At 36.6% G+C, this 24063-nt stretch overlaps 1 protein-coding gene across 4 annotated transcripts in view; it reads right to left on the reverse strand.

The window, feature by feature from the left end:
- Positions 1-1162: 1162 nt before the first annotated feature.
- Positions 1163-24063, reverse strand: part of COL11A1 (collagen type XI alpha 1 chain) — a 136432-nt gene continuing 113531 nt past the window's right edge. For 3 of the 4 annotated variants that reach the window (XM_071750960.1, XM_071750961.1, XM_071750959.1), the window contains 13 exons: positions 18776-18829; positions 18269-18376; positions 18131-18184; positions 13454-13507; positions 12483-12590; positions 11868-11921; positions 11743-11778; positions 11586-11639; positions 10424-10673; positions 6423-6535; positions 5560-5628; positions 4664-4897; positions 1163-2916 (listed from right to left, as the gene is read on the reverse strand). In XM_071750960.1, coding sequence (XP_071607061.1) covers positions 2770-2916; positions 4664-4897; positions 5560-5628; positions 6423-6535; positions 10424-10673; positions 11586-11639; positions 11743-11778; positions 11868-11921; positions 12483-12590; positions 13454-13507; positions 18131-18184; positions 18269-18376; positions 18776-18829 — 1335 coding nt within the window. In that variant the 3' untranslated portion in view covers positions 1163-2769. The remainder of the gene's footprint in view (positions 2917-4663; positions 4898-5559; positions 5629-6422; positions 6536-10423; positions 10674-11585; positions 11640-11742; positions 11779-11867; positions 11922-12482; positions 12591-13453; positions 13508-18130; positions 18185-18268; positions 18377-18775; positions 18830-24063) is intronic. The other variant, XR_011727150.1, reaches the window with a different exon arrangement.

Consider the following 24063-nt stretch of genomic DNA (forward strand, 5'->3'; position numbering starts at 1 on the left):
CTTCTACTGAGAGAAAAATAAATAGCATAGATTTTGCTTGAAGGCAAGAATATATAATAACCATTTTTCCCCTTTAATCAGAAACTTTGAGAGAACAAGAACAGCACATTAAAACTCAATGGATGAGAGTAGTTAAAATAACTAAGTGGTGGTGAATTGCTTTAATGACAAGGATGAATAGTAAGGCACCTGGCTAAGGCCTTAAGAAGAACTAAACAATAAACCTGATGAGTCCTTGCCTGAGAAATATAAGAGTTAAGTTTAATTTTGTCTTTTGGAATGTTACGAGCTTGAGCCTTGGCAAAATACTTTGACTGATTCTGAGAAGTATCTGGGTTCATTTGGCTTCTTGAATACACCCTGGCACTCTTAGAAATATTGTTCTGCAGCCTAATCTTGATTCTGATAAATCACAACCATCTTTATGTTTTTTCCCCAAATAATCCTAACATACCTGACTAAGAAGTCTCAGAATTTTTTAAATGGGGTTAAACAGCTCAGCACCTAACTTAACCTAAAACCACTTGCACAGCAGAAAGTAGCTGCTCCCCTGCCAAACTTATTTGAGCTTATTTTTGCAACTATCATCATGGATATAACCAGAGTTCATAAAGAAGAGTTAGCAGATTAAAACAATATAAACTGGTTTGGAGGAGTCCCCAAGTGACATATGTCTCTATGTTCCATTATGTAAAAAAAGGCACTGGAAGTTTTGTGCTTCGAGGCCTTGGTCTAGTTCTAGTCTTCCATTTCCTATCAATAAATAGTCATTTGCCTACATTATGGGATCCCACAAGGATAAGCACGGGAGTTGTAAGAACCATTGTGGGCTGTAAGAAACAAGGCATTGTAGGCTGGAGAAAGAATATCATGTTCCAATCTTATGTCTGATAGTAATATGTGGACTGCTGAAGCAACAAATCCATGTAAACTAATTGTGAAATTATCAGCCTTGCTGCATACTGACAGTGGTCAGATCAGTATTTTTTCTTGTAACACTTCTCTTCTTAGTGCTGATGCTCAGTGCTTGCCAGGACATGGAATAACATTACCTTTTTTTTGAGTCTGTGTGGTCTGGAACCAGACTGAAGTTAAAATAATAACAGTGGTACACTGAAGAAAGAGTTGGGTACGTTGAAGAAAGAGAATGAATCAATCCAGATAGACAAGACTTGATTTTATTAATAAAATTTGTATTTTCCTCTTTGAGGTGACAGTTACAAACTTTGGTTCAAAAATAAAAGAAAATATGAACAGCAAAAAGTGACTTTTGAAATCTCACTCTTACATGTATAAATGTGCATAAGAAAATACCAGTTGGAAACGAGCCAGTAAGAAACTAGTGCTGTTTAATTTAGCAGTTTATAAGACATAGAAAAAAACATTTCAAGTCTTACATATATTATGAAAAATAATTACGAAAGGATTTGTGTTGTAAAGCTAAAATGTAATTTCTACTTCCAACTACCTGAATAAAATGTTCATAGGGAAGGCCAAACCAACTTTTTTGGTGAGATTTGAACAGCGAATTGTAACAGTTTGGGTCAAAGACAGCTCTGTAGGAAGCAGTCCTCTCCTGTGTTGCTTAGCAACTATGTAGAATCACATGACCTAGACATATTGCATCCCTGGACTTCAGGTGAAATAATAGGAGCAAATAATTCATATTAATGGGATGGACAATTATTGTATAGGACCATTCTCTGGAAAATTTAATATTCAATTCAGGAAGCAAGCATCCATTTTGGCTTACATAAAAATCTAAGTAAACACTGCAAAAATTCATAAATAACTGTTAAAATCAAGTTTTAATATTTGTGTAGACCAAGTAAGCACAACGGAAACTAATTCAGATGAGATTTAAAAGAGAAAAAAAGGAAAGCTATGTAACTAATTTATTTCACACAGATTTTTAACCGATCTCTTACACAGAAATTGTTGTGGTTTTGTTGGTTTGTTTGTTTTTCTTACATATTTTCCCCACCCAAAAATATAAACTTATTTATTTTAGGTATATACAGGTATCTTATGAAATTCTGGAATTAGAAAAGAAAATAAAAAGTCTGAGGTATAGCACCATGGGACACAGCACCTTTGAAGGTACTTTCATTACCAAAATTCTTCATCACAGCATTATAGCAGCAGAACAGAGCTGTTTGAATGTGCTGCTCAAGATCTTCCAGTTTTGCCACCTTTAAGTTTTGTTGGAGACTTCAAATAACAAAGCTTTTCAACAGCAATATATACAAAGGGATTTTATTATTAATCAGAAATTAAATTGGCTTCACTGGCAGTTACAGCTTTATCTTTTCAGAATGCATACACAGTATTGAATGTAGTTTTATAATTATAAAATAAGAGCCAGATGCAATTCAGAGACACATGCAAGTTTTGGAAATGGACAGAGAGATAACAGTATAATACTGTACATAAAATAATTACAGTTTATTAAACACTTTCTTAACACCTCTTTGTTGTAATGGAAGGAGCACCATGTCATTCATTTATTTTGCAGCACCAAAAGAATCCAAAGGGGGGTTATTCTTACAGTCAGCCCTATGTTGTCTGTCTGTGCCACAGCATCTTGGCAAAATAAGTTTAAGTCATGTGATTCTGGCCCTACAAGGGCAACGATTACTTTCTAGATAAGACATACATACACAGCAAGACATATTTACTATGCCATCCTTATTCAAAACTTGCATGTGGCATGAAGTGTGTTGTTAGCACCAAGTGCAACATTTTTGTTGATCTAATTTTGTCTTAAGCTTAACCAAGGAAGCAGACAGGACCAACCTCAAATCCAAACTTCTGGTTCTGATCACCGAAGTCATTGATCATCACATCAACTATAGGCACTTGATCTATTTTGGGTGTGTTGATTTCAATCACTGTCTTTGCGTAGCCCTTCCTTGACTGTTAAAAGAGAAGAAAAACAAAAGAAAACCAAACATGGTTATGTTCCCATGCAGTAAGCATGCACTATAGATCTTCACAGGTTATACCTTTGAAGTGTAGAATTTATAAATTATTGCCCCCTCATGCATCAGATATTACAAACTATAAAGTTTATGTTTTCTTAGGATTATGTTTTAAAAATGTGACATGGAATGTTTCTGATTTTAGAAAGAGATCATCCTGTAGCTTTTTGACTTACTAAAAAAGACCTACAAATGAAATATTATCTAGGACATTTAATATTTCTTAGAGAATTCTGACTTCACATCTGTACCATTCAGTAAATAATTACAATTTTCTCATGGCAGTGCAAGTGTCTTCCTTGGAAAGAAATCACTCATTATTTCTATCTCACAAAATATTATAGTAGCCGTTTGGACATGTAAAAAAGTCTTACAGGTCTGCCAACTGATGCACTTAGAAACCAGGTTTGAAGGCATACCCTTATTTCCTCATAAAAGGTCTCTACCTGCTCTAAATATTGTCCAGATGTTAGATATCAGGACTGCACTTTGCTTAGATGGTCAGTCTGTTGTATTTTGCTGAGACCCCTTTCAGCTATACCAGGGTCTTGGAGTTTCAATGAACATCCAAGCTGGTAGATCTCAGTGTTCTCAGCTGACTGCTGGAGTCACACTAAATCATTTCCTGCACTCAGTAGAGCTCTACAGTTGCTAAGTGTGCATAAAAAAAGCAAAAGAAATATACAGCCCATACAGAAAGGGTGGCATGAAGCAGTTATATATCAGAATCTCATTACTGAGGGCAGGAGACTCTGCATCTACCCGAGCTGCATCTCTGCTTCAGGGCCAGGCATGTATCCTGGCACTTTCAGGTCTCCCAGTTCTCTGTCACTGGTGTCTCAGGAACTGCCTTCAAAATGCTCCCATATGAAACCCCAAAATAATTGAGGCTTCAGCTGTCGCTTGCTCCTTTGATATCTTAGTTTCAAAGTGTTGAGTACAAAGCATTCTTTTTCTGAAAAATATAACAGTTGCTATGCTTACAAAGGCCCTGCTTTCGTAGGCTGGACAGAGAGCTGATGCCTGTTTGGACGGCTCCAGGAATTTTAGCCAAGCTAAGATAGGATTCTGAAAGGTATAAATCCACAAACTTAGCCTACCTTTGACTACCAAAGTATGAGGAAAGAACATCAGGTATCAAACTATGCAATTTATTATGTTTGTGTAGATATGGCTTAGTTCACATATGCTTTTACTGAATTCACTAAGTATTCTGTCTGTGTATACCTTGATTTTGAGTAGAAACATATGCTGCTGATGGGCTGCCTCCCCTGAATATACTTTTTTGCTTCTGTTCTCTTATACTGTGCTCATACTAGTAGCTAGTCTGATTTCAGCACATTAGTGCTGGCAGCATGTATCCATGGCACAGTTATTCCATTTCTGTTGCATGGCTTACGTTTTGAGTTTTAGGCTTTGGTTTTTTGGTTTTGTTTGGGTTTTTTTTGTTTTGGGGGTTTTTTGTTTTTGTTTTTTTGGGTTTTTTTGTTTCTTTGTACTTTTATGAAAATAAAATAAGGGACTAGTGTACTGTGGTTAAAAATCTATGAAAAGGCGGGCTATTAAAAATAAAGTGTTTAGCAAGCTTTTCTCAGAAGAAAGCTATGAAGAAATTAATTTGTTTGATTTCTACTTTAATTGACAGGTTGGATTTGTAAAGACTCTTCTGAACCTCTACTTACTGCACAGCCGTCGTGAAGAGCTTTGATATAAGGATTGTTGTCATAAGACATTTCTTCATCATTCGATCCTAAGAACCTTAGTGCTTTGTCATAGCTGTCAGATGATGCATCATGCCAAGCTACAGACTGATGACAGTTGTAAGTGAAATTTTGTCTGGCAGAGGCACTCAGTAGTTTAAGAAATGTCATTTGGACCATATTAATAGAATTGCCTTCAACATCCAAATAGGAAAGCTGGAAAATAAAGGAAGTTAAAACAATATTTATCCATTTCCTTTGTTGAAAGACAAAACAAAATTATTGTTAAAAAAGAACTGCATAATTGTCTTTAATAAAAAAACTACCAACAGACAATACGTCCCGATGTATTGGTAGCAGTAAAGCTATTACTCAGGGAATAGATTTTTCATGTCATAGCTAGGACATTTAGGATGAAGAACCATGTATTTTAGCTTCATTCTGAATTTCTTATTCATTAGTTCATGGGAAAGACATAATTACTCCTACCAGTAGTAAACCAGCAGAAACCCTGTTTAATATAATTATAAAATTATGTCAGCATGCTGTCTCATCTCTGCATACTCAATGTATTTTCAGTTACCTAGAATGGGGCAGAGGGGTCTGTGTTCCAGCTGTTTTGCTAAGGCTCAGTGGTGATGTATGGTCTGCCAGAAACTAGAGCCTTGCTGTCAGCTGTGTGAGTGACCACTGGGATCATTATGGGACCATACAGAGCTGTCCAGTGGCAAGAGGCCGTTCAGCTGCTCTGATATTTATGGCAAAAAGGCTGGGGCTGAAAAGTATTTTCATTATCTAAATACTTTTAAAATTATTTGGGATCACTGATAACATGTACTTGATTTGTGGATAACTGTTATGTTGCAGCAAAAACTTACAAGTTTGCCTCGCTTAAATTCACTAAACCAAGATCCAGGATTCTCCTTTGGCCATGATGAAATTCTAACCTGTGTGGTAAAACAGCAGAGAGAGAAGTATTTTAAACATATTAACAGATTAAGGTTTTACATTACCTAGGACAAATTTTACAACAGATAGAAAAGAATGATTCTTCTTTCCAAGATCTCAGCTCTGGAGTAGGATGCTTTTCTTGTATAGCATGCCTTAAAATTTAAAAACTTTAAATGTAATTCAAGGTGATAGCTTATAAAGAGAGCTATTTCTATATAAGGGAGACTGTTGTCATCTGTTAAGATTCAGGTAAACTACTGGTATAAATTGATCTTGTAAAGAGAGTATAAATGAAAGTTTTCACTGGTGGTGATGCTGATAGATAACTCTCATTTAAACAAGCTTTTAAGAGGTTTCCTCTACATCATATGCTCCATCAGAGGCAATTTATAATAATGAGAGAGGACACTGTTAATAAATGGTATTTTAGGTCAACTTGACATGGCTAGAATTGACATGGCATTTCTCATTCCATAAGAGAAATGCACTAAGACTTTAGCTTTTACATATATAGCACCGTATTATGCACTTTAAATGGCTGCAGAGCTATGTGGTGTTCTGAAATGCAGTAAAAGGTTAGTAAGCAGGTGCATTGTTTATCTAAGCAAAAGACTTAAAAGTGCTGTTTGTTAACTTTAGGTATCATTTTACCACTTAATTCAGATTTATGCAATGTAATCAGAAAGACAAGCATATGAAAATGTGGTAGTGTAACTATCCTGTTTAAGTCAAAGTTGCAATAACATAGTAGGTTTATCAACAGCCAACTTAAAAACAGACTGGTACTTACTCCTTCAGATTTCTTTTCTGGGTAGATGCAAGTTTCCCCACCTGCTGTGAAATTGCAGTAAACTTTGAAAGAATCTCCAGAACAGCCCTGGTTAGGATCAATCCAATATTCCCCTAAAACAAATGAGAAAATATTAAATATTAACCTTATACAGTTGAAATGGTATTTGGAAGATCCAGATTTTAATGCTATCTAATGGTACCGCAAAACAAAGTTGTTTTATTTGAATGATGAGAAAATAATCCTTTCTTTTCTTCCAGGTTATTTGTTGTGGTTATTATTGTTTATGAAAGGAAACACCAGGATCAAAGTCTATTTTTATCTGTGTCTTTTTGTATTTGTCTAATTTTAGTTCAGATCATGACTCTATTGCAAAATACTGCTGAGGCTTTGGAGGAACTGTGGAGTATCTGTCTCCTAGAGTAGAAAGACCACGTTTGAAATGTACATTGCAGGTCTCAATAATATGGCCATTTCAGCATTTCAGCTAGAATAATCATAGAATCATAGAATTGGCTGGGTTGGAAGAGACCTCAGAGATCATCAAGTCCAACCCTTGATCCACTATCGCTGCAGTTACCAGACCATGGCACTGAGTGCCACATCCAGTCTCTTTTTAAATATCTCCAGGGACGCAGAATTCACTACTTCCCTGGGCAGCCCATTCCAATGTCTGATCACCCTCTCCATAAAGAAATTCATTCTAATTCTAAACCTCCCCTGGCACAACTTGAGACCGTGCCCTCTTGTCTTGCTGAGAGTTGCCTGGGAAAAGAGACTGACCCCCCCCGGCTCTAGCCTCCTTTCAGGGAGTTGTAGAGAGTGATGAGGTCTCCCCTGAGCCTCCTTTTCTCCAGGCTGAACAGCCCCAGCTCCCTCAGCCTCTCCTCATAGGATCTGTGCTTGAGTCCCTTCACCAGCCTAGTTGCCCTCCTTTGGACCTGCTCCAGGACCTCAATCTCCTTCCTAAAGTGAGGGGCCCAGAACTGGACACAGGACTCGAGGTGTGGCCTCACCAGCGCTGAGTACAGGGCCAGAATCTCTTCCTTGGACCTGCTGGCCACACTGTTCCTGATACAGGCCAGGATGCCATTGGCCTTCTTGGCCACCTGAGCACACTGCTGGCTCATGTTCAGCTTCCTGTCAATCCAGACTCCCAGGACCCTTTCTGCCTGGCTGCTCTCAGCCACTCTGTGCCCAGCCTGGAGCTCCCCATGGGGTTGTTGTGGCCAAAGTGCAGGACCCGGCACTTGGCTGTGTTGAACCTCATCCCATTGGAATCAGCCCAGCTCTCCAGTCTGTCCAGGTCCCTCTGCAGAGCCCTCCTGCCTTCCAGCTGATCCACACTTCTCCCCAGCTTAGTTTCATCTGCTATTTGCTGATGATGGACTCAATCCCCTCATCTAAATCATCAGTAAAGATAGTAAATAGAACTGGGCCCAACACTGATCCCTGGGGGACACCACTAGTAACCGGCCACCAACTGGATGCAGCCCCGTTCACCACCACACTCTGGTGATCTCCAGCCAGTTCCTAACCCAGCGCAGAGTGCTGTCTGAGCCATGGGCTGACGGCTTTTTCAGGAGAATGCTGTGGGAAGATGGTGTCAAAGGCCTTGCTGAAGTCTGGGTAGACCACATCCACAGCCTTCCCCTCATCCACCAGGTGGGTCACCTGATCATAAAAGGAGATCAGGTTGGTCAGGCAGGACCTGCCCTTCCTAAACCCGTGCTGGCTGCATCTAAAATCTGCCCGCTGGAAGTCCAACTTAGAGGTTTTATTGACGACCCTCCTTGTATCCCTGAGTATTGAAAACTCTATTATTTCGTGATCGCTGAGTCCCAGACGTCCACCGACCACTACATCTCTCACCAGCCCCTCTGTTTGTGAAAAGAAGGTCAAGCGGGGCTCCATCCCTGGTGGGCTCATTTACCAGGAAATTGTCTTCTATACACTCTAGGAATCTCCTAGACTCTGCTGCCTCCTCTCTGCTGTGTGGAGTTCCCAGCAGACATCCAGCAGGTTAAAGTCACCCACGAAAACAAGGGACGACGATTTTGAAACATCTGCCAACTGCTTGTAGAATAATTCGTCACCCTCATCCTCCTGATTGGGTGGTCTGTAAAAGACTCCCACCAGGATATCAGCCTTGTATAATAATAATAATTTGTACCTGTGGTGACAGCACTCTCAAAAACAGAGCAGAGGCATCCTTAGGCAGAAATAAGCTATCATTTAGCTCAGAGAGCAAAATCTGAAATCATTTGTATATCTGTCTACATAAAAAGGTGGTCACAAAGGGCTTGGTGAGGTTATAGCTGGCACAAGTACCTAAAACTTTCCTTGAGAGAGTTATACCTCAAGCAAAGATGTTTTATGTCTGCTGGGTTATCAAGCTGGTAGACTAGTGAAACTTCAGGCTGCTTTAGTCGATAAAATCACCTTAACTAATGAATGGTTAAGAGACATAGGGAGAAAGACAGTTAAAACTTGCATGAGGCTTCCCAAAGTTTCACTAGTCCTTGTAGACTGGCATGGTTGAGAATTCAGTCCCTGCATTGCTAGGATGAATAAAAGCCAGGGATGAAGGAGAGCTGCAGCTCAAGGTCCACTAAAAATCAGGGCTTTTTAAAGTCCACCCTTCTAATGATAATGATGATTCCTGTGGTGGGTCTTTATCTCCAGCTAATTTCACAGTGTGAAAAGTGATTTTCTGACACTACTGTTCTAATCCAACTTAATGCAAATAGTGGAGGTTTCAAAGTGGCATGACAAATCCTTTCACCAGTTCCATCTTCTGAATAGGAAGTGTAGAGAAAATATTTAGGTTATTTTACAATTCTATTGATTCAGGCTGTATTTATTGAAAAGAATCTTTCCTACCTGTAAGTCTTCACCCTGGAAAATTTGGTGATTAACTTTTATTCAGCATTTACTTTTATTTTAATATAAATAAGATTATTTTGATATGAAAAAAGCTCCAAATAATAAGCAAGTACTGGTAAATGAAGAAAGTGAACGTGTTCTACTGCAAACATTCATTATTATGGAGGTACTGAATTGTAAAATATGTACTTTTCTTTTAGCACATATACTATTTAACTGTTCCTCAAGGCAATCATCTAATTTTATCTAGCTAGAATGAAAACAATAAAATATTATTAACTGTCAAAATCTATTTTTTCTCCCATTTAAAACCAGAAAAATATTGCTTTCAACTAGGAAAAATATCCATTGTAATAAAAAAAATATGAAAAGATGAAAACTCTGTGAAGGTTTGCTTTCATTTAAACCTTTCCAGAGGGGTAACCTCAGAAAAGAAAGAAGAAAACAAGAAAGAATAATTAAATCAATATAGTTCTTCAGAATACAGTGTCTTGTTCCTACTACTCTGCATTTTATTAAGCTAGTTCTTAGTAGCATTAAACAGTATCAGAGAAACTTCCATGTCTATTTGCTAAATGATATAGAAGAAATGGTGAAAAGAGCAAATGGGGAACAGTAATTTTTTTTTGAGTCACAATCAATAATAAATCTCACATAGTACCAAAGCTATTTTTTATTATTATGCTAAGCTTAAATATATAGCTACCAAAATAATCCTCTTTTCTTTTAAAAGAATCTGCTAGCTATCCTCAGCATGATGACATTTGTCATTTTACTTTTTTTACATCATCAATCTTTCATCCCTCTCCTGTTTGGATAGTCTGGAAATGCAAGGCCAACATTTCAAAACAGCAACTGTTTTTTATTTAGCATGTTAAGAGATTTTAAATGTAAAAGGAGCTCATGTTATGTAGTAAAAGAATTTTGGCTTTTACCAAGAGGACATCTCTTAGCTACATTTTATGAACTGTCACACCTGCAAAAATGTATTTAATGAGACTGTATTAGTGGAGCAAATATACAAGCCATCTACCAAAAATTAATTATTCTGCCGAAGTAGCTTATCAGATCACAACTTCAGCTTAGTTTGCCTTTGTCATGCAATATGAACATACCATCTGGGAAGTCTGGGTGGCAGAGCTGCAAGTCTTTGCAAGTTCGGGCTGGGTTATTCTGAGTGCCCATTGGATACTTCATATGCTCAATGTCTTGTTTCAGTGAATTCAGTGAACTAAAGATCTCTTCCATGCCATCAGAATAATCCAGGATATTATCACCAGCATCAGACAGCATGTAATCAGATGATCTTCTTGTCTTTTTGGGTGACTGGATTGGCAACGGCTGGATGACCTCACCCGGAGGACCCTAAGTGGAAAATAACATAGCTGGGCACCATTTCTGCCATTTTTTCATCTGCACACATACACAGAGGAAGACCACAGAATGTGGCTTGGAGATGGTTTGAGCAGGCTTTCTTCAGTTTCTTTCTTTAATGTATTTCCTTCTGATTTATGTTTATGTGCTTTAATTTACTTGCATAAAAAAATTATTAGAGAAGGCCAGATCATTCTTGTGCTCTAAAATCTTCCCACTACATTGCTGTTTGGGGAAGAGTGTGCTGCCCTCACATAAATTGTGTGCAGAACTGACTTGCAACCATCTTTTTATCCTTGGCAATTCCAGCAAGCACAGACATAGCCAGTTTTCATTTGTTATAGGCTATTTCCTATAATAAAACTTTAAAATTCCACTTCTAGTCTATAAAGCAATATCTCATTTCAAGCAGCTGAAACACTTCATTCAGAAGTGTTTCATCCAGATTTGGACTTTTTTTTGAATTTTCCAAATCATTCAGATTTGGACTTTTTTTTTTCCATTTTAGATCATTATGATACAAAAAAGAAATAGCAGAAACAGAAGGGTATTAACAGGAGGGAACCAAAATAATTCAGTTTGCTGTGTTTCAATATACCCCATTAAAGAGTTATGCAAAGGGCTTTTTGTTTTTTTGTTTGCTTGTGGGGGTTTTGTGGTGCTTTTTTGTTGTTTGTTGTTGTTGTTTTTTTTAAAAAAAAGGTTTCTAATAGCTTTTTTTTTCAGTGCAGACAATGTATTTCTGTGTCAGGTGGATCTGTGTTTCCTGGAAAAGGAATTTTCAAACAAATCATGAATATTTTCCTTATCTGGAATTTCACAACTTTTTTTTCTACCCTTGTCAAAACAGGATCATTGTGTCATTGTAATGTGCATGCATGTCAAATAAGATCTCTTACTTACTGGAGGACCAGGTGGACCAGGTAACCCACTGTCACCCTTTTGACCAGTAGGACCCTATACAGCAATGAAAGAAATGCAGTGTTAACAAAATGTTAAAAAAAATAACACACAGGAAAGTTAAGAAAATAAATAGGAAATACAGAGGAGAGTTACTCACGTTGGATCCTTTGGAACCTTTTGGACCTTGTGGACCCTACGGGCAAGAATATATGACTATAGTTGGAGAATATTCAACAAAACATGGAATTATTTTGAACAAAAGGACTGGACTCAATTACTTACAGGTAAACCGGGAGGACCAGGGGGTCCAAGTGGTCCAGCAGGACCTGAAATTCCCTAAGAAAGAATAAGATAATAAATACAGAACTAAAGTACTGGGCTATATTAAAAGATGTGCATCTATGAAAAACGTAGTCCTACAAAACATCCAACCCTGTGAATTTTGATTTAGGCCATTTGCTTGGGTCCAAAAAGGTTTGTAAGTTTAAAATTTTATCTGACAGCTTGAGTTACTTGTAGTTGTTCTTATGCTACAGTACTTACAGTCATGACTATGATTGCCTTCAGACTGGGTTGGAAACCTCATGTTTAACACAGTGCATTAAAACATTGTTTAGTAACTAAGAGAAAGGAAGCTATTTCAGTTAATAAACATGATGAAACTAGTGCTGCTAGTTTATCTTATCCCTAATTTAGGTGCATGCATTTCCTTCACCTTCTGAAACATTTTAAGCAATTTAATTTCACTGCATTTGCACAAAGCCTAGGAAAGTTTTAATTTCTAGCAGGAAACTCTGAGTGCTAAATGTTTGTAACAACTTTATTTCTCAAAAGAAAGACTGGAATATGTGCTCTTTTCTTGTGTGGAATTTGAATGAAAACATAAGTTTTACTCACTGCATCACCCTTAGCCCCAGGAGATCCTTGTGGGCCAGGAAGTCCCCTGTCACCTTTTTCTCCCTGTTCTCCTGGAGGTCCAATCAGGCCAATCAAACCAGGATGTCCCTAATCAAGACAGATGCAAAAAGAGTTAAAATGCATTCTATAAAGTAAATATGCTTTGCAAACACACAAATTAGAGCTTTCAAATGTCATCATTGCTGCCATAAAACAACCTGCAAACAAACTATTCTGAAAGAAAGTTTGTTATTGTTAGTTGACCGTTAGACTTGGAGATTATTTGCAAACTGTGACCACTTATTCAGGTGAAAGAGATCTAAGTGCAACATGATCAGATAAAGAGCTGATAAGAAAAGAACAATACCTGTGGGTACAAATTGCTTAACAACTTTAATTTCAAGATGCTATAGGCATGTTATAGAGCTGCACATTTTTTCACATAGGTAATATAACTTTTTAAGCAGGTGATCCAAGCATGCAAAGTAAAAGTCACAAGATATACCATATCCATTTCTCTATACAGTTTTTCACTATACACAAGCAATCAATAAATTATTGGGACTCCATTAGAGCATGCTGTTCCAGATGTTTCCATCCTTTATTTTAAAATAAAGTAGTATAGCTGTTAAACATTTACACTTTGTTGGTTTAATAAAAAAATCTTGCATACTTTTAATTTCTACTTTGATTTTGTGAAAGCAGCAGTGCTCTTTATGCCAATGTCTTTGTGATTTTCACTGAAAGGAAGAATCACATGGTCTACAGATTACCACATCTTTTTCTATGTATCACCATAATATCAGATGTGGCTTAAAACTTCCACCATTAGGATGCGTGGAAGCTGACTGATAGACACTGTAGGTTGTCTTGCTTTCTAATACAAATCCCCCAGTGTTTCTTTTTGCTAATTCTATACAGACTTTTAGGTTGAAGCATAAGTTCAAAGCCACTAACAAGGAATAAAATACCTTCTCTCCTTTGGAGCCTGGGTCTCCCTTCAGACCAGGCAAGCCAGGTGGACCCTAAATAAATCAAGAGAAGTAATGTAAAAATAAGTTTTAACATACTGCATGGATCATATTTTCTTCAAATTTTAAGGCAGCATAAGTCAAAATACAGAGTCATTCAGTGGTTGGTGGTTGTGATTGATGGCATATGATTTAGGGCCCAAAATGAAGCTGAAATGTATGTTTAAAAAGGCATGGTGATGCTACTGGAGTATTTAAATTATTTTAGAATTAGAAACCTATAAAGCAATGTATGATTAGAAATCTATGAAGCAGTTAGCTAAATTCTTAGAAAAGCACTGAAAGCATCCAGTGAAGCAAGTGGTAATTAAATAAAATTTGAATATTTTTTTGTTTTATCCTAATTTTGCTTGTGGTTACACTGCATTCTTTCAATCATTACTTTCATCTTAATTGCTACCTTATTATAGTTGCTTATTAAAGCCCTTTCTTTCATAGGACAGTGGAAAGTATCATCTTGATTTGTTTTCTTTGAGTTTATTACAGTTTAGTAATATTTTTGCAGAATATAAATCAGGTCGTTTATAATAATGGCTCCTCAATATTGTTTTGTTAGAGAACTATTTCATATTTTGTTTTAGCACTTGGGACATCTCCTTGGAATGATGGTTTCCTTGACTTGTCACTGGAAATTCCTGTATGACCATGGATAATGCATTTAAACCTATATTTTCTAAAAAGTAGGGTTTTTTTATACACAACATTGAAAGGTTACTCAATGTGATCTAGGTGTGCTAGCTCCACTGATACCTACAAGCTTATGGTCCTTTGTCACTTTTGTAAATGTGACTAGTTACACAAATTACCTAAGTTTTGCAATACTAACCTGGGCAATCCTAAATGCTTTTAGGCACTGCCTTAGTATCTTTGAGCCCCAGCTACTCATTTCTTGGGTGGTGATAAGACCTCTGCCTTACAGAGGTGTTAAACTGGGACCTTTTCACATTATATAAGAAGCTTAAAATTTTAAATTTCCATTTAGGAGCCATACTTTCTGCAGCACATTACAGACACGTATTACTTTATGAAACTGAGTAAGAAGTGTTCTTTATCCTAAATTTCATTTGCAGTTGTCCCTAAACATTACTTGGTGCAGCTATATTTATGAAAACATAAATATAGCATATATAACATAAATATCTCTGGGGCTGGAGATGGAGCTTTGAACAACCCAACACAGGGTCAGCAGAACCATTCTACAACCCCTCCATATTTTTGGGGTGGGTGTGGGAAGGGGTCAACCTAAACCACTTAGTTTTTTGAGGAGGTTCTAATGTAAGCTGATATTTAGTGACTCTGCTGGAAAACTCCATTTCAGTCTTGCTATCTGGAAAACTGCTGCTAAAGATAAACACATGCACACGGACAGGTCTTACTTTCTGCAAATCCCTTACAGAAACCAAGAAATAATCTTTTTATGACTTGACACAAACTTGTTTTCCCTGACAGTGCTTTTTTAAATCTTTACTCGGGTCATAAGAGCAATACATTAAAGATACTATTTTACCAATTGTCAAAAACATTGCTGTATAGATTGCACAGAAAAAAACCCATACATGAAGCTTGTTAAAATCTTTGTTTTTTCTCCACTTATTTTTTTTGTAGTATTATTTTGATCCTTATCATTTTAGAAGAATTTTGAGGCATTTGAGAAATCTGAGATTCATAAGAGTAGCAGTGCTGGTTTTATGTAATTTGTGTGGAATGAGGTGAAAAATTCAGGCCATGCAGTGCATGTGTAAGTGCAGAAAAGACATTAATTTCTCAGAGGCTATTAATCTCACACTGAACACGTATGCAGTAGGCACAGAGCTGCTAGACTAAGTCAGTATCTCGTCACTACTGGTCTCCTGCTGGCAGCAGACATCTGTGAAGTTATGATATGGATAGCAGTAGTAAGTGACCTTTTCAGCCTGGTACAGATTGAAAAGTGCTATAACACTTCACATACAAAATGTAATTCTTTGCATTTTCTTTCCATCTCTACTTCAGGATACCATTAGATGCAAAATCCTAGGAAAATAAATAATTTATGAATGAAAAGTGGAATTTTGGAATACAAAATCATCTTTTCCTGTAGTGTGTTATGCTCTATTGCAATTCTGCTTTCATATTCTTCCCGATAGCAAAGTATTACAGAGGGAGGGAGGGGTAGGGAGACCTGACCTCAGCAACTTTTACCTATAACTTTACTTTCTTAAAATCCGAAATAAATTTCAAGTTGCAGCAATGCATCTAAAATTCCTGAGATGACAGGAATCCGGTGTGTTTGGGATTATACAGTTAACTTGTATACTCAGTTTCAGATTTGAAATGAATGTTTAAGCTTGCAAATGTTGGAAGAGAGCTCTTTCGGTGATGTATTTTGAGGCTTCTGGTGCCTGACATGTGGGAAATGGATGCCTACTAGTGCTGAGTTCACTGCATTTTAGATTACAACTTTCAGCTCAGAATTGTACTTGAGGAGACCAATTTTCAGTTTCTTGGTTTATCCCTGATGCATTTTATTTGTAAATTGGGTGCATCATTTAAAAACTATGTTGGTGGTCCCATCATAAACTTCTTGTTTGGAGACAAGAAGTTTTGATTGTGGGCTTAGCACAGGGGAGTCCTTTTCCTCACAGCTTCTCATTCATTGTTCCCAATCTCTGATTTACAAGCAATATCTTATCCATGACTTCAGGCAAAATTAGAACATTAAAATGAAGACCAAGAAAGAGCTATGGGGAAAGGCTTCCTCAGCACATTATTTGCTCTTTATTGTTTTGTAAAGGAGAGAGAATAATAAAATTATATGTAGGTGCAACTGTAATACCATCTGTAATTATACACACAGAAGTGATAAAAAGTTAGACCTATGCAACTGTTCACTGGAAAGAATCTAGTGCACGGGTCATAAAAATATATGTTCTGAAACTCTTTGCTTATGGGTTAAAAAGTTGCATGTTTGGAAAAATTTTGGAAATGTAAATAGCCAAATACTTTCACCTATGAATTTGTTTCAGTCAGGAAAAGGCAACTGCTCATGTTCACATCTGCACATGAATGTGAAAGATTGGTTTAGAGTAAAACTCAATTTATGCATCATTTTTCCCCATTTTTTTGAATTTTCCCCATTTTGAATTGCCCATTTTTTCCACTTTCATTTTTATATACTGGAAAAGACTGATATGGAAATTTTTACAGCTGATGTTCAGACTCCAAGTGTTCACTGGGGAGGTAGGAATGCTCTTTGGAAAGATGATGAGGTCATGTCTATAGCTTAAGTGCAAAAGCTTTCAGTATTAAGGCTACCCAAGGACTCATATCCTTTGTATCCTCTAAATTGATATAAGAAAAGGAACACAGCATTTTCTTCACACTTCCTATTCACAGCCTTCCTTTTCTCCTTAAAGGACCACATATTTCCTGAACTAGAGGGTAGCTACTTATTGCCCTATTCTCCTAAAGTAATCTGATTGTGTATGTTGGCATTATCTTCTAGGAAAAATATGAGTGGATTTTACTTAGCATATGATAACACTGCTTGCAAACTGCCTTGGGAGTGTAACACTTGTTTATTCTTTTTTCCATCAAACTGTAACAGTCCATGTTTTGTTTGAAAGCTTTTATTCCCTAAGTGTCACTCAACTGCCATAACAGAGGTGACCTCCACTTCAGTGAGTCTGGTGGGCAAGGGATGAGATCTTTCCACTAAATTGGATAATCTTGGCTTGAGATGTGAAGAATTATCCTGCTGCCCATATAGTTTACATTTCAATTTCTGCACATGCTGCTGAATAAGAACACCAACATTATGCAATTTGTGCTCACAGTTTTTTGGTTTTGTTCAATCTTGTTAGAAAAAAACACTAACATAGCAAATGTAAATAGAAGCAACAATATAACTTGATGATATGTCATCTATACGATTCCTTTGTTTTAATCATATTATTAACACAGAGCAAAACTATGGTATGCTTTAGATGCCCTAGAAACTGGGATCTTGGTTCATTCAGACCCTTTTAAACATTTTAGTCATGGATTATATTTCCTTGGACTGCCACAATAAACAACAGACATGATGCTGTTCATTTTAATAAATCTCTCATGTTTTCTTCTTTGTCAGAGGTCCCCTTTTGGCTCTTCCAATAAACTTTTTTATTTCTCTAAGTATTAGATACAATCTAAACTTTTACCTTACGAATAATATTTTACTAAACAAGCAGTCATTAAAATCAAATGGATGTACAAAATTCATTAGTGCTAAGGAAACAATATTATTTAAGATATTAAGCAAAGCTTAATAAAAAGCTATTACAGAGTAGATTTTTTTATTATAAGCTTCATTAATTTTATTTCTATTTTTAATTATTTTCAGGAGGTTTCAAAAATTCTGTTTTACATTTCCTTACTCTACTTTTTGCCTGGTAGAATTTAGCAGCATTCAGCACAGCTGTCTACTAAAGTAGAGCAGAAAATTCAAGGCAGTTGTGTATCAGATTTTACCAGCACAAACACTGACTTTGTCCTAAGAACTGACTTGATCATTCATTTTTCTGTAAATGCATAGACACATTAATGGTATATTTTAAAGAGTGCTTTTTCTGTTTTGGCAGTGCAAGGAAGGGTACTCACCAGAGGCCCAGGAGGGCCATCCTGGCCAGGTGCTCCAGGTAGACCTTGTTCTCCCTAGAAAAAAGATGAAGTTTTCTTTATCAAGGATATACAAGAAATGCAACACTTAAAATATTACTATATGCCCTGCTTACTTACCACAGGGCCAGGAATGCCCCGGAGACCCTCTGGGCCGGGTTTTCCTGCAGGTCCCTGTGGACCAACTGGACCTGTTTTTCCTGGAGCCCCTTCTGCACCAGGTTCACCCTAGAAAAAACATAAGCAACACATCCAAGAGTAATTTCTGATTGAGCTTGGCACTGCAGGAATATACAGCTGCAAAGTGAGACCAGAATTTCCTCACTCCGTTTTTCAAAAGCTATGTTAAAACACTTTTCTGCATATGGCAGTTTTATAAACAGAATTTTGATAGTTTCATATAAAGATGTGCCAACAAAGCATGCTCAGCCTGCTTTTCTGCAGGGGTGAGCTAAGTTAGGCCTTCATTGGTCCCCCATCTATTTCATTATGGGTCTTAATTTGGATTTTTTTTTAACCTACTATTACTTGAGAAGTTTCACATTCAGTGCATGATAAGCAACTTACTTTTCATTTATATATGCTTTACATTTCAATGCTTCTGGAAAAAAATCTTTAATATATTACCTTTGCACCTTTTTCACCTTGTCTGCCTTCAGCACCAGTTGCTCCAGGAGGTCCCTGTAAAAGATGGAGACTAAGCTCATAACCTCACTTTTCTAAAATATTACCAGGGAAAAATTCCAATTTCCACTGCAATTTCCACTGTATTAACAAGCAGTAAAAGCTAACAAAAGAACATTACATTTCTTTCTTGACATTTTACTCACAGGATAAAAAGCCCAATTCATCATATCAGCTCTTTTTCCCTTTATAAATTTTCTTGCCTTTTAGGATACCTATAATAATACATATCACCTAACACTTTACTCTAAAAACAAGTACCTTGGAAAAAGTCAAAACAAGATAAAAAATAAAAGGAAAAGAACAATACTAATTTACATACACAATAGCAATTTTAAACTTCCTTAGCACTGGCTTTTATCTATTCATGGTCTTTTATCCACTGATTCAAACAGGGTCTTTCTACACTGCACAGAATGGCATATAGTTATTTTCTAGGTAAGAGATGGGCTCAGTGAGCCTTTTGATTACATTTGAGCACCCAAAAATTGATACGTGCCTTAATACTATCCAGTAAATACTAAAGGAGAGAAAAAAAAATAGAGGTCGTAAGTAATGAACTGAAGACACTGACTCCAAATACCTCTTGGTATTGGTTACCTACTATTGATTTAGAAAAGCTCTGATTGACTAAGAAGATAGAACTCAGTACCACAGGAGGATGTAGAAAAGGGATAAGGTTCAGAAAAAGGCTACAAAACATGAGTCACAGTCATCTGGCAGAACTGTGACTACCTATTGCTGATATCACCCATCTTTCATTTTCTTAAGGTTTCAGAAAAATAAAAAGATATTTTTCTCCTTCAAAACATAAAGGACTGATTTTCAGGTGAGGGAATTATTAACAGAAGCAGTATCTAGAATCTAATGTACTCTTTGAAAATGGTTCTCATATATGTACTTTGTTTAGAAAAGGGCTACTCAAGATAATGGACCAAGTGTTTTCCTACAAGGTTAATTTTTAGCCTGGGAAATGTCTTTATTACAAGTAGCTGTTTCTTGCAAACCACTGAGCAGCTTATAGCAAAAACTATTATCAAATACAAGGCGTTTTTCTGAATCTATAAAAAGTAGTCCCTAAGAATCATCTGTTCATTAAGGCTGCAAGCAGTTTTTTATGTAAAAATTAAGCAAAAGACATTCTAGAGACCAGCAACAAGAAAAATTCAATTGCTTCCATCTATTTACCTTTTACTTTATAACAATAGACAAAAAAATGCAAGCCCCTGAAAGTACAGCACTAAAACACATTCTTAATTTTACAGATCTGTTTTTCTAGTCAAGAATACCCGTATGTTTTGTGAGCTCAGACCTTAAATTAGTTTGACCTAATAGCAATTTTTTTATGCAAGAGCTGCATTTAGTCCTTCATAGCCTGATATATTTCACCATCCACTACTACTGGCACATATCTAGAGTGACATATTAACAGATTAATTACTGGAAATTTACATTCATTGTAAAACTATTTACATAAAATGATATTAAGATCATTCCTTTATTTCTGACATTAAGCTTTCTCCAGTGTGGAACTGAACACCTGCAGTACTATATAAAACTTTTGACCAAGAGAGATAGTTCTGTCTTTGGCAATCTGATCTTTGACAATTTTTTGTGGGTATCCACAGGTTGTTCTTTTTGGTATTTTTAAGAGCTTTAAGTGCTAACTTGCTCAGTTTTACCACTTCAAAATATAGAGAAGCTAAGAATCCTTGGGCAACATGGTCCAATTGCTGACTATTTAAAGAAAAATAACTTAAATAACTGCTGTTCCACTAATAATCTCTGCATATACCCCTTTGTGTAGATTGTAATTGGCTGGGTGGATTGCTGTTTGCAACAATAACAAGAAAAATTATTAGCAGGTATACAAAGAAACTCAGGAATATTTTAGAAACAGGACATTTTTTTTTTTCTTAATTTACATGACCATCGTCTTTACTGCTTGGAAATTCCTTTCACTCAAGTTCCCTTTTGGATCACAGCCTCCCCTATCTAAAAAACTGAAGAGGGTTGAGTATGGTAGATTTTATTTGAGAAGTACAGTCTCTAAATAATCAAGAAATGCAGCTGCAGCATGAATTAGCCAGGCTAAAACCACTGTGATCTCAAATTATAAAAACAATGAATCATGATTACTAAACAAAGGGTGTGCATTCATTATCAAACAGTGCCAGTACTACACCAAGCACAAAGCAGATGAATAAACTGCTCTTTAACAGGCTGTGATTGCTGGCATGGCACAGATGGTGCTTTGACAGAGAAAGACTGCTAATTATTATTTATCTTACCTCCCTACACTTGAGTTGGTGGAGTGCCTGGTAAATTTTAACTGACAGAAAAGATCTCAATAACAATAATTTTAAATGAATGCATGGCTCCCGACCCTCATCACCCCAGCTAGCATGGTGATTTTTACACTCATTATACTTCAAGTTTGAACATGTTCCCTGCTACATTTCATGCAGAGAAGACAAAAGAACTCATATGGAAACAAACTTGTTCTCAGTTTTTGTTATGGGAATGTTTCGGACATTTTTGTCTGCTTTTTTATCACAATTTCATTAAAATAATTTAGACTGTCATTTATAGCTGTCTATCATCTGACTAAAAACATTATTTCCAAAACAGAATGCCATTGCCACATTTCTCAGTTTGTTAAGAAAGAAACCTGGTGTATTACTACTTGTTCTGTGAATTTTTAATCAGGAGAGAAAATTTGTTTTATTTTTAGTGATGTGTGCACCCGGTATGATACTATAGTCAAAATGGAAAGAAAACCCCAAGCTCTTTTCTAGAAACATTTCCTTTTTTTCTAAATTACTCAGTTTGCATATAAAGACAACTAACCACATAAACTTTTGCTTCTCAGCAAATAGAGGCTGACAAGGTTGGGTGGAGAATAGATCGAGAGCAGTGCTGAGGAAAAAAGGACTCAGGGGTGTTGGTTAACCAGAAGGCACAACATGAACCATCAATGTGTCCTTTGCAGCCCAGAAAGCCAACTGTATTCTGCATGAAAAGAAGTGTGGCCAGCAGGACAAGGGAGGTAATTTTCCCTCTCTACTCTGCTCTTGAGAGACCCCACCTGGAATACTGTGTCCAGCTCTGGAACCCTCAACACAAGAAGTATATAGAGCTGTTGGAGTGAGTCCAGAGGTGGGCAGTGAAAATGATCAGAGGGCTGGAGCACCTCTCCTGCAAAGACAGGCTGAGACAGTTAGGTTTGTTCAGCCTGGAGAAGAGAAGGCTCCAGGGAGACCTTATAGCAGCCTTCTAGTACCTGAGAAAGCCTACAAGAAAGAAGGAACTTTTCTCCAGGGCATGTAGCCAGAGGAGAAAGGATAATGCCCTTAAAACAGAATTAGGAAGAAATTCTTCACTGTGTGGGTGGTGAGACACTGGCATAGGTTGCCCTGGGAAGCTGTGAATGCTCCCTCCCAGAAAGTGTTAAGGCCAAATTGGATGGGGCTTTGAGCAACCTGATCTTACTGGGGGCATCCCTGTCCATGCAGGGGGGTTGGCATTAGATGATCTTTAAAGTCCCTTTCAACCCAAAAACAGTCTATGGTTCTAAGATATGATTCTATGATGCTATCATAAACAACAGGAAAATTATACAGCTGAGAACTCATACTGACAAGCCCCTGCCAATTTGTGAACTCCTTGGTAGTCTAAGATTGTTCCAACAAGAAAGTTAATTTTAAACAGTTTTTGTATTCGGAACATTGAAGAACACTTAAGAAGCCCCATCCTTCTGTGAGGTTTGCAAGTTTCATTCTGTTCTCTTTGCAGACAGAGAAATTCAGACAGAAATATTACAAATAATGTACATGCATATAATGGGAAAAGAACTAGAAAAGGGGTTCAAAGTCCCAAAGCTGTACTGGAGTTTGAATTCAGATTTCAATGTTATTTACATAGATATCATGCCTCAGGTTTTCTAGAGAATCTAGGCTGATTTCCATCAGTGGAGAACATGTTCAAGGGATTTGATGATGGTAAGCCCACAGTGCAAGGAAGAAGTCCTGATGAAGAGCAGCTATCTCAAATCTGACAACAGAACTGGTAAGGCTAGAGTTGGGTCCTGAATAGTCAAGAAGTTGTCAGTGATCTGCTATGGGCTATCTCTATGAAAGAGCCAATTATGCTAAATATTTTTATAAATGTAAAGTAAGTATGAAAAGACAATTAAGTGGTAGCCATTGTGTTTAGCCTCTGAGGCCTTGATTTGCCAAGATGTGAAATCTGTAAGATGTTTCCTAACAAGCTTGTATGCTGTGTTGAATCAGGAATACCAGGAAAGTTGATCAATTTTTCAAGTGGGTGTAACAGATTTCTTTCAATTGTGTAAGTTAACTTTAAAAGTTCTTTCATTTGTATCATAATGGCTTAAAATAAAAATATAGTAGTTGGAAACACTATATTTAACTTCTGCTGATCATTCTTCAGAACCATGATCCAAACCTGTTGGCCAGCTAGAATGCTGAGTTTAGCACTAAAATAGTGTAGTTTAATAGCTCAAGTTTTCCTGTCTATAGTTACTGAAGAATATATGAGTATAAATGTGTATAGCATTGTAACTGATAACTTCGTTTTCTGTTTGACTGCAATAAAAATTATGGCATGCTTTTACCTCTGCACTATTTCCATTCACATTCTGAAATCAGTATTCATTCCATTAGCTGACTATTTTTGCCTAAGAGAAGGTAGCAAATTCGCAGTACATTCCTTTTATTTTAGACTATATCCTTTTTGGGGATTATCAAGTATAAGAAAACTTTTTTAAAGTAAGGGATATATGTTTTTTCCAAATACTTCCTACATTTACTCCTGCATTTTTATTGTTAGTATCTTCTCTTACTAAAAGTTATAAACCAAGATAAAATTTATACAGAATAAAAATCTGTCTTTGACAACCCACGTAAAGCAATTTGTATGCCTATATATATATATACACACACACACACACATTTTAAATAGGAAACCATGGTCTTTTATTTAATTGACAAGGTAATCTTTAAAAGAATTACTGTTTTTAATTAATTTCAGGACTATCATTGAATCTGAAAATAGAGCTTAGTCAATACTAAACTAGTCCCTGAAAATCTGATCCATTTAATATGTATTTTAAAATCAGTTGGTGTTCTGGTCATTTGTTCTCTCTTGCATTTAACTAGACAATCTGTCTGTCCATTTGTTAATCACAGAATGACAGAATTGTCAGTCAG

The sequence above is a fragment of the Heliangelus exortis genome, chromosome 8, assembly GCF_036169615.1.
Source record: "Heliangelus exortis chromosome 8, bHelExo1.hap1, whole genome shotgun sequence".
Lineage (NCBI taxonomy): Eukaryota > Metazoa > Chordata > Aves > Apodiformes > Trochilidae > Heliangelus > Heliangelus exortis.